General features: G+C 40.9%; 1 protein-coding gene across 12 annotated transcripts in view; it reads right to left on the bottom strand.

The window, feature by feature from the left end:
* Positions 1–12,031, bottom strand: part of invs (inversin) — a 282,226-nt gene that overhangs the window by 80,210 nt on the left and 189,985 nt on the right. For all 12 annotated transcript variants that reach the window (XM_072575544.1, XM_072575542.1, XM_072575547.1 and 9 more), the window contains one exon: positions 1,277–1,617. In XM_072575544.1, coding sequence (XP_072431645.1) covers positions 1,277–1,617 — 341 coding nt within the window. The remainder of the gene's footprint in view (positions 1–1,276; positions 1,618–12,031) is intronic.

Raw genomic sequence — 12,031 nt, forward strand, 5'->3', positions numbered from 1 at the left:
CAACACCACCCCCATCCACTGCCCTACCCTCTCCAACACTGCCCTTCCCCCACCTACCCCCACCCCCTTCCAACACCACCCCACCCAGCCCGCCATCCAACCCCATCGAACACCGCCCCATTCCCCCCACCCACATCCGCCTCACAACCCTGTCCAACACCGCCTCCCCATCCACTCACCGCCCAAACCTGTCCAACACCACCCACCTTCCCCCCCACCCACAACCATGCCCCAACCTTGTCCAACACTGCCCCCCAATCCCATCCAACACCGCCTACTTTCCCCCCCACCCAGAGTCCAACACCGCCCCCCACATGCCTGCATCTGCACCCCCACACCTCCCTCCTCTCTGGGGTAGCCGGACCGGACATCAACAACAAGACTGCTGCTGTTGACTTTTGGGGGGTCCAAATTGTGCGCATGTGCGCACGCACGCACACACACACACAACTTTTTACTGCAATTTTTTGACAGGTTCCACCTTTGTCCTGTAAAGGACAATGTTGGAGAGATCATCTGAGGAAGGGGTGTTTAGGGTATACGCCTGTGTAAACCTCTAGGGAAAGTGTGGGGAGAGAGAGAGAGAGAGAGAGAGAGAGGGCAGGAGGTCAGTCATTTGGCTCCCATTGATGTCCAGGACTGTTCCCGGCAGCATTTCAGTAAGCCGAGTTCACTTTTAATCACTGTAAACAAAAGACTCGATCAGTGTTGGAAACACATCTTTGACGTTATGTTTCCATCGGGACCTCGAGATCTCCTTCGGATAAATGATATTTGGATAATCGAGGTTCCTCTGTATTGCAGAGATAGTAAGGAATGGGGTGAGGAAGGAATTTACATTTTTCTTATTGGTATTCAAGGAGATGTTACTTAAAAGGGGGCAGTGATTTTTGTTGAAAACCTCATTAAAAAGTAATTGCAATTTGAAAGGCATAAAGGCTAAGGATATTCTAGTAGGGCCCAGTTAATACAGATGTTATTGTTTACATAGACAAATGATCAGAATCATGAACATGATCTGTAAAACACAAGAGTCATTCTAACTTCAACCACATAACAAGGACAGAGAACAGCTGGTCTGAACTACTCAAAATGAGTGTCTCTGATTATATACATAATTTTACTTACATTTAGATTATAGGTGTCATGCTATCATTTAGCAATATGATGGGAGATCTATTAACATTTATAAGAATGACTTCCATATCAGTAGATATTTATTTTCTAATTATTCTTAACTAATGCATATAAAACTACGTACTGAAAGCTGCCTTACCTTTTCTGTTCTTTATTTCTCTTCTTCCAGTTTCTGTAGATGAAGTGTGACTTCGAATTGTGTCTATACTCCGCCAAGTTTGCAAGAGAGGCCTTATCCTTGCTGTCTTTTCAGATTTGCTTTTAGAACTCCTTTTAAAGTCTTCACTAATTCTCAGCTCCAACTGATCATGTTCTGAAATGGTAGGGGAAGTGCTCTCCCCATTTACTGGATAAAGATCTGCAAGTTGGCAGTTGATTTCTAGATTTGCTACCTTTTGCTGTACATTTAATTCAGATTCCAATCTCTTTTTTTCCTTCTGAATCTCTGCCTCCTTTCTTTTGTTTTCCTCCTCACGTTTCCTGTAATTAAATAAAGATAGTGAAAAATCAAGCAAATACTTTGTTAACAGTGGGAAGGAGTGAATAGATCATTTCATGTTGTATACAATACCAGCATGCTTGACAACATATCAGTGAATAAAAAGTATCAACTACTTTCATATGTATTATCAAACATTGATTGGCCCACATTTGTAAAACCGCACGCAGTTCTGGTTGCTGTATTATAAAAAATGTGCAGGGACATTGGAAAGAGTGCAAAGAAGCCTTTCAAGAATTCTGCCAGAAATGCATGGGTAAATCAGGAAAAGCCAAACAGGGTCATGAAAATGAGGTTGGAGGGGTGACCTAACAGAGATTATTTTTAAATTCTGAAAGGTTTTTGAGAATATTTTCTCCTGGTGAAGAACATATCAATATAGGTTAGTGATCACAAATTCAAGTATGGAACTCAGAACAAACATTCTCACCCAAAAAGCAGACAAGGGAGGATAGATTTATATTTCCTCAATTACCTCTCCATTGTGACCTTATCTCAAGGCTTGAAAATTTCCACATCCCCTTAAGTAAGAACTGAGAGCAAAGTTGCAGGAGGGTTGAGGTGGAAGGGAGAGGATGGTGGTGGTGGTGGTGATTGGGGTTAACAATGGTGTCAGGGACTTTGAAAATCCATTTTTCACTTTCTTTCAAAGGAGCTAAAAGGCCTCAAAACCTTATTAGTTAGGCAGCACCCACAATTTAAGAGGAAAAAGAGGATTTATAAGGGCAGCTCATGCATACAAGTTCAGTGAAATCTCCAGAGCAGACATTGTTGCCTCAGAGGTTGTGATCCAAGAATCACAGTTCGAGGTGCCTTGGAATAGACAGTTACCTTGGTCGCCTTACAAAAGGAAAGGTGAGAAGAGATTCAAGTAGAGCATAAACACTTGAATGGATTAGTTGAGTCAAAAGACCTGTTTTGGTACCATCTATTCTAAAAAATCCAATATAATACAATTGATTTCTGATTTAGGCACTCCCAAGCAACACTGGTCAGAAAATCACTGTTCCTCAAACAGATTTTCCATTCCTTAGCTGAATGAAAAATTAAAACCTGCAGGTCTGAAAATTCCCAATTAACACCGTTCCTGATGACGGGTGTCGACAAGGGGAAAGCAGGGCGATAATCATATATTGAATCTATTTTTTCGTTGAGGGTTCTTAATCCTGCTTGAATGTTACAGATGTAAGTGGATGACTCCTACATAAGCCTTTATTGACGTGTGTCAGAGAGAATGGCTGAAAGATCTGATGATAAGATCTCAACTTAATTTTTACTACCTACTACAGGGACCAATCTCATTCAACTTATTATTCTTTCTGACGAAGTAGATTGTTTTGGAAAATTGTTTGATTAGAAATAAAGAGTTGCTACTAACTCCAATTAAATCCTTGACCAGAATCTACATATTGTGAAAGGAGTTGACAATCCCTGGTATACCAGATAGGAATAATAATACTAGCTCATTTTTGTTCATTTGAATCTGAATTATAGATCTGATCAGTTGTTTATCTGAGGAATTGGCAGGAGGGAGGTTGGAAGGTTGCACAAAACCCACGGAAATCAGAATTTCTTATGCATATTGGAATGTATTAAATCCATACCATGCATATGACATCACAAACATCCTTGTTCAGACACTAGCCTGATTGATAAGCCTGGAAATGGGTCTGGTTGGAGGCAAGGTTGAACTGGGGATAGAAATGAGTCAACTGGGGAAGAGGAGTGGAGTAATCCCATGATTCTATTGACGCTGGGATTCAGAAACAGCAGAAGGACCTTGGTAGCATAGTAAAGAAGTGATCAAAAGCCTGGCAATGACAGAAGGAAAATCAGAACTCTTGGGTTAGAGTGGAAAAATTTGAGGTTGGAGGACTCAGGTAGGGCAGCGAAATTGAAGGCTTCAAGGGGAAGGTCAGGGTTGGGAGTGTTTTGAGTGTCAAGACAGTGGTGACGTTAAGATTCTTTGCAAGATGGAAATTCCAAGTCAATGCTTCATGGCAGAGGTCACATGACTGCAGTAAGCCAGGAGAGACATTGATACAGAATGCATTTCTCTCCTAAAGGTTGCCATGTGCAAGAGTTGTCGAAGCATACACACTAGTTTCAGTCAGTAGATGTAAAAACACTCAGCTCCTGGATTCACCAATCTTCACCTGGTTGAGGTTATTGGGTCTCAGATCAGCCATAATCCCATTGAATGGTGGAACAGGGTCAAGGGGCTGGAATGCTGTAGGCCTGGAATGTGGACTCAGTGGGCCGTCAGCTGTGGTAGCACCTGGAGCAGGACTACTGCCTGCAGTAGGCCTGGAGTGTGAACTCGGTGAATTGCCGAATGTAGGGATGCCAGGAGCAAGGTCTCCTGGCTGTGGTATGCCTGAAGCGAGGACTCTTGGTGGGTTGTCATTGCTGTAACCAGAGTGGGGAATCCAGGAGGCCTGGGACACCTTGCAGAAGCCCTGGAGCTGTGTTTGAAGAATAATTTCTTTTTATTCTTTTTGTAATTCAAAATGGGACTGGATTGCAGCGACAAAACGCTTTTCAATGTATCTTTCGAGGTATATGTGACAATAGATAATTCATACTCTGTTTCTCTATCTCGTCAGGCCCTGGAAACTTAGTCAACCACAGTCAAAGTTGAGCAGAGGATGATGTGGAGGTGCCAGTGCCCTATACATTTTGAGTCCTCTGATCCTGTCCCACTAGCTATCTGACAAAGGAGCAGTGCTCTGAAAGTTTGTAATTCCAAATAAACCTGCTGGACTATAATCTGGTGTTGTGTGATTTTTAACTTTGAGGAGAGATGGTTGTGGCATCATTATCATATTAAACGTACAAGTGGGTGAGTTGAAGGCAGAAATTCGAATATGAGGATTGAAATAACCTTTTCCTGGTTAGAATTCTCCTCATTGGATCCTTACTGCTGCCCCAGAGAAAATCATCTGAAACACCGCAGATCAGGGATGACATCTGAAATGCAGTATGGTTCGAAGTCACGCAATTGGTCACAGTTTGGGAGTAACCAAAGATATCCTTCTCTATTGAGACAGAATTGCCAATTGTTCCTTTTTCATTACACAATACCCCCTATTCTCTATTTGGTTCCTCAAAATATTGATCCAGAAAGTTATCCCATATGCACTATATGACTTTTTCCTCGACAGTGATGTTTTACCCAATTTATATGCAAATTAAAGCTGTCCATAATTAGAGCCATATCTTAATTGCTTGCATCTCAAAGTTCCTGTTTATTGCCTTCCTCAACTTTGCCAGTACAGTTTTGGGGTTCATACACAATCCCCACTATTGTTTTCTGCACTTTCGTGTTTCTATGTTCTATCCATTATAGATTCCACGTCATTTAAGCTAAAATTCTTGCTCGCTATTGTATTATTATCCTCTTTAACCAGAAATGCTACCCCACTTCTTTTTCCTTTTTGTCTGTCCTGGACATTCAGTTCCCATCCCTGCTCACCCTGCAGCTACATCTCTGTAATCTCAACAGTATTATTCCCTTAATGTCAGTTTGCAGATTAATTCACTCACTTTATCGCAAATGTTCTGCACATTTAGAGACAACACTTAAAGCTTTTTTTTTAACCATCTTACCCCATTCTTCTTTCTTGAATTTTTAGGATTGTGGGAGGAGATTAGGCCATATATTATTGAAACAATAAAAACGAAAGGTAATAAAACTTACAGCAATATAGGTGATAGCTGCAGTGGATGACAACAAAAGAGGTTCAATATCCACATACTCTACAGAGCAAATACTGACAGCGCACTTGGGAAAATACATAGAGGAATTAGGAAACATCTTGATTATTTGATTATTCATGAACAAATATGTATTTCATGAGCATCTTCACTGGTATAAAACCATAATTATCCTCCAAACAAGTCAAACTAACCAATCAACATAATGTTTAGAAACGGAACCAGGTTCAAATTAGAAAAAAAAGAGCAGAATTTTATGGGTCCCTACTGGCATTTAGCTGGGAGTCTGCTTCTCTGCTGCATGTCTATGATCTGTAGATAGTTTATAGGGGCTGGGTGAGGCCTAGGGTGACCCATCTGCTCTTGTATTAATTAAGGTTACTTATTGTTCACTTGAGGGACACCTCCTATTCAGTCTTAATTCCGAGGCTATTGGGAGTTCAGGGGTAGAGGGGAAGCCCAGCATATTTTACCCTGCTCAAGCCTCAGGTGAGAAAGGAAGTGGGAATCATTTTCAAGAGCCCAATAGTGTTCCAATACCTCAGCTTCACCATTAAGATCTTCCAATACCTACACACAGCTTCATTCCCCACCTTCCCACAGTGGGACTCTCCCTACCCCTTGCCCCCACACTTACCTGGGATTTGGGGAAAGTAGTGTCTCTTTATAATCTCAGTTTGGCTACTGTTGCCACTAGCATTGCTGGGACTACAGAGTTGCATGGCAGAACATCCACTCAAATGAGATGCAAAAATCCCACCTTTAGTGCAACAAGGCTCCTATCACTATGCAAAGGCTTTTGAGGTGCATGCAAGCCAATCCTTCAGGTGATGGGGTGGAAACCCGAACATTGAGAAAACCCTGCCCTGCCTTTGAAACTAATTGTATCGAATGTTAATTTAAAACAAAATATTTATCAACCTATTCAGACATGGTTCATTTCTGGCAGAAGGCTGGATATTAGCACTGTACCACAAGACCCTCCTCAGAAGGTTAATTGTACATTGGCAGGTGTTGAACTGAGGATTCACCTGTAGTGACTCTATCTAGACGTCCAGGTTTAAGTCTCACCTGCCATGCAAGTCTGAGATAACATGTCTGTACATTAGATTAGATTCCCTACAGTGTGGAAACAGGTCCTTCGGTCCAACAAGTCCACACCGCCCCTCCAAAGAGCAACCCACCCAGTCCCATTTCCCTCTGACTAACATACCTAACACTATGGGCAATTTAGCATGGCCAATTCACCTGACCTGCACATCTTTGGACTGTGGGAGGAAACCAGAGCAGCTGGAGGAAACCCACGCAGACACAGGGAGAATGTGCAAACTCCATACAGACAGTCGCCGAGGCTGGAATCGAACCTGGGACCCTGGTGCAGTGAGGCAGCAGTGCTAACCACTGACATGTGTAATCATTTAAGTAAACTGTTAAGGAGATTGAAATTGTGGTTACTGGATTGAAGAGAGATGCATATATTGAAATGTGTATCTCTTGTGAATAGGTCCTTCAATTTTTTGTACTGAGAAAGGCAGCCATCTTTGACTGGTAACATTCATGTAACAGACAGGTCCACAAGTTGCTAGAGGCAATATTTAAATCTGCCGAGCAATAGCAGAGGGGCTAACTGCAAGGTTTTCAACAGGTCATTCAGGACTGTTGAGGATCCAGTCACTGAACATCTTTCAAAAGTGACAATGGGCAGAATGTTATAGTGGCTTGAATGACATGGGCTAGAGCAAGATCTGCGGCAGAATCGAGTTAGCAATTCAACAAGGCCTATCAGGACCTGGGAGCATCTTGCTGCATCTTTTATGCATCTACTAAGCAGCAAGGAGAGTTTCACTTAAGGAACTAGCAAGTTGCTAATTATGGAGGATTATTGCTTGTTACATGACTGATGAACAACATTAATAAGTGATGCCTTATTAATGCTCAGCTTCCAACCTCACCAAAGACAGCAAACAAACTACAGATCAAGAATTCTCAACCTAAAGGTCAGAGTGAGTACCTGACAATGTCAGCTTGATACTTGCTCCAAAAGACTTCCCTGTTGAATGGTATACCAAAGCAAGCATAGGCTCCTTCGAATGGGGCCAGGAAAATAATAATGAGAAATGAGGGAAACGGCAGAGGAGTTGAATAAATACTTTGCATCGATCTTCACAGTAGAAGACCCAAATAGTGTTCTGAAGTATTATATAATCAAAGGACAAAAGTGGGGAGGAAATAAACAAAATGACAATCATGCGAAATAAAGTACATAGGAACTAACGGGACTAAAGGCCCTGGACTTAATGGGTTGTATCCAAGTATATTAAAGACAATCGCTACAGAGATAGTAAATGTTGAGTAATCTTCCAAGTGTCCTTAGATCCTGGATAACCTAATGGTTATCTGGTGTAGGACATTAACTGGTGACTCACCTGTGCTCACGTACTGAAAGGAGACAGAAACTGACTCCTCAGACTGGAGACAAATGAGATGCAATGTGCATTTTTAAAAAAAATTCATTCATGGCATCAGGGTGTTACTGGCTGGGCAGCATTTATTACCCATCCCTAGTCGCCTCAAGAGAAGGTGGCGGTGAGCTACCTTCTGACACCATTGCTGTTGGTTGATTCACAATGCAGTTAGAGAGGGAATTCCAGGATTTTGAACCAGTAACAGTGACATAATGGCAATATTTTTCCAAGTCAGGATGGCAACTGGCTAGGAGAGAAACTTACAGGTGGTGGTATTCGTATGTGTTTATTGCCCTTGTCCAAGATGGAAGTTGTCAGATTTGGAAGATGTTGCCTAAGGACCTTTGGTGAATTTCTACAATATATCTTGTAGACAGCATTGAGTGTCGATGGTGGAGAGAGTGGATGTCTGTGGATATGGTGCCAATCAAGTGGGCTACTTTGTCCTGGCTGGTTTCAAGCTTATTAAGTGTTGTTGGAGCTGTAGCCATCCAGAAAAGTATGAATTTCTGTGTAAGTGTGTAAACACATGGGCCCAGTTTTATTGTTCACCATCTGGCTGTGTTCTACCATTGAGTACTTTAATTTTTATTCCACCGATTGTAGTGAATTAACAAAAAAAAGTACAAATATGCAATTATGCAAACTCACATCAGAATCAAACGTATGAAAAGAAAATCAACAGGACCAAACCGACACAGCTAATAATTATACTTCATGAATCCGGTATTAAATCTACATATTTAGCAACTTGGTTTGTGTATACACAATACACAGTAGAAAGATCAGAAGCATATGTGACAATGCATTAAAAAATAGCATTCACAACACTATACTAAAATAACTTTAATGTTGCTTTTCTTTGTACTGTGCTGTTACTTGTAAATCATCAATAGAATACTGACAGACAGTAAATGTCATATTATTTAGACTTCTGTTCTAGTGGGAAACGATTGATTAATGTTAATATGTGGTACTGCAACTGTCACTACATTAGCACAAACCATAGCAAATGACAGGCTACTTATGTAATGTGTCATCATCATTCGCCAAGATCCATGTCAATGACAGGTGATGTCTGTTCAGTGCTATCTGTTATGGCAAAATCCAAACTCTATCTGTCATTGCTATCTGGTTGTACTTGTTCCATAAGGAGAACTGATTATATCTAGTGTCTTGAATCCTGTTAATTGATCTCAACTCTGTGTGCCTGGCAGGTGATGCCGACCAGCAATCCCTGCGGCTCTGTTTACTGTTGAATATAGCAAGTGACATGGTAAAAACAGATTGTAATTCTTCCTTCAGTGATATGGGGAATGGATTCAGGGGCTTGACTCTTCTCATTTATCAATAAAATCAATCTCCATTGCTTATAAATGAGTCTTTAATCATGACAGGAAAGAACCATGAAGTCTGGAGCTAAATGGATACCTCGTACAAAGATAGTTCATAAATAACAAGGCTACTTGTTATCTTTACTTCGTATGAATATGTGCTAAAGATAGTCGTGAAAGATAATTACCCATAACTAATGGCCATAGAATGCTGTGTTGTATAAGCCAAACCACAGCAAAGAATTACAATCTATCAACTTTTGATTTCAAGTTCTTTGAAAATTTACTTCCTCATATTACCAAAGCAAGAGATGCCTCAGTCCATTTCACATTAAAGTCAGTTGCTCAGAGAGGCTTTGTATTGGCGATAATATCAGGAAGATGCAAATAGAAACTCTGACGATAGCCAAATCTGCCCTCCCCACCCTTATCATCCAAAGTAAATTACAAATAATCTCATCTAATGTTTTGGAAACAGACTGGGGTTGGAGGAGCAACACAGGATGAAACAACCAAAACAAAAAGGTTCGAACTCTGCCCGTGGTGAAGATTCATATTTGCAACAGTGAAACACACATGATTTGGGTTGAAGCCATATGGAGAGACAGAGGATGAAATTATCCAGGCCTGGCAGTCAGAAATGAACATAATTAGATGGAATGCCGGAGAACCAGAACCCAGCTATGTGATTAACCAGTGCGGACAGGCGGTCATTGTGGAATGAGTCCCTCAGACTGCACTATTGTTGCACGAAAGTGGGACCAAATCAAGGGCAAGGTGGGGTGACTGCGAACCACATCCCACTTCCACATTTAATACCTGCATGTGAGCCCCCTCTTTGTATCAGGCAACCATAAGAACATCCCCAAACAGCACCTATCTTTCCTGTGGGCAAATCTTCGTTCTGGGAGTCAAGGAAATGTTGTCTCACTTACTATGTTCTGGGGCTACTGGTCTCTGAATATTTTGAAAATGTGTGCAAAGATACAACATCTAAAACTTATAAACTGTTTTTTGTTTTCTGGTCAAAAACCCTGTGGCTCCCTGATTTCTGTAAAATGTGGTGGGTCTTCTCTCTTTATCACGCCGCAGATTTCACTCATAGAAACTCTCATGCTTTCAGAGCTGGCGGTCTAGCTGTTATCACCACCCTTGGATTAGCTCAGGTTAGGTCCTTTCAGTAAGGCAGAAATTGACCATCCAGCAGACTATGTGGCTGTGATTCATAACAGAATTTAACAAAATTTAATGGCAGACAAAAGAATGTAAAGGTTTAGATATATATTCTTAAAACACACTGCTAAATAATGCAGGATCATGAATATAAAAATGGATCAAACAAGTACTGAAAACCAATGACATGACAGTTGAATAATTGGGAAAGTTGATCTTATTTTTGGTAAATTTAAGAATTTTCATAAGAAATGGTATCAGCCTTAATCCCAACTGCAGAGCAACCACAATTTGACCCATGTGGTTTTGTGGTCTTTAAATAAAGGTGACAACTTATTTACAAGGTGGTTAAATTATGGACAATTTGTGGCAGTGCATATGAAATCATGAGAGATTTACTTGAAACTGTCCTGACCTTTTACATGGTATGCTTTTTTAATTGGAAAGTACTTCTGTTAAATAAATTTGCAATCAATTCATGCCCAGAATGGAGGTTAAACAACAGTGTGGACTAACCTGTGGGACCACTGAGACACTTCTTTTATTTTAGATTAGATTAGATTACTTACAGTGTGGAAGCAGGCCCTTCAGCCCAACAAGTCCACACCGACCCGCCGAAGCGCAACCCACCCAGACCCATTCCCCTACATTTACCCCTGCCCCTAACACTATGAGCAATTTAGCATGGCCAATTCACCTAACCTGCACATTTTTGGACTGTTGGAGTAAACCTGAGCACCCGGAGGAAAACTACGCAGACACAGGGAGAATGTGCAAACTCCACACAGTCGCCTGAGCTGGGAAAAACCTGGGTCTCTGGCTCTGTGAGGCAGCAGTGCTAACCACTGTGCCACCGTGCCACCCACAATTTATAGTAAACACTTATAGTAAATGTATAAAACTAATTTCTCATGATAAATCTCCAGACACAGCAAGTAGACATGCATGAAGAAAAATGAAATCAGCTGCTCAGAAAAAGACAAAACTGGGTGCGGTATTTAACACCGCAAATTACCTATCCTAACACCCATTGCACTGTCAGTCTCTTTTGATTCTGAGATTTGCAGTAATCTTTGCTATTACTTGTTGTTTTGTAATTTCTGGGATCTTAAACTTTCATACAAATCATCAAGACATTTTGAGTGGTGTGCTTGGCGCACTGAATGCAATGGTGCAGTGTAGTTTATTCACCATTTATTTATTCTGATAAGGGGGATTTGTTGATATTTGTGAACAGACGTAGAAAATCTACTGATGGAAAATGGTCACTTGTACTTAAGCGCTACGAACAAATGATATAAAATTGTTAAAACAATGATTAAATTGCATTTTTACCAAAACGACTTTTACAGTTTCAAAAATATAGCAGGCACAATGAAAATTGAGATCCAGCAGTCATTCAGAAATTGGTAATAAGAACTGAAAGTATTGCAGATGTTGTAAATCAGAAACAAAAACAGAGGTTGCTGGAAAAACTCAGCAGGTCTGCCAGCATCCATGGAGAGAGAACAAAGTTAATGTTTTGGGTCACCAGATCCGAAATGTTAACTTTGATTTCTCTCCACAGATGCTGCCAGACTGCAGAGTTTTTCCAGCAACTTCTGTTTTTGCTTCTGATTTAGAAATTGTTGCAAAGCAAGGTATCAGGAAGTGCAACACATAACACTTTGGAATGGTAAAGATAAGTTTGTGAAATGGATTTTCCA

Source organism: Chiloscyllium punctatum, chromosome 8, assembly GCF_047496795.1.
Source record: "Chiloscyllium punctatum isolate Juve2018m chromosome 8, sChiPun1.3, whole genome shotgun sequence".
Classification (NCBI taxonomy): Eukaryota; Metazoa; Chordata; class Chondrichthyes; order Orectolobiformes; family Hemiscylliidae; genus Chiloscyllium; species Chiloscyllium punctatum.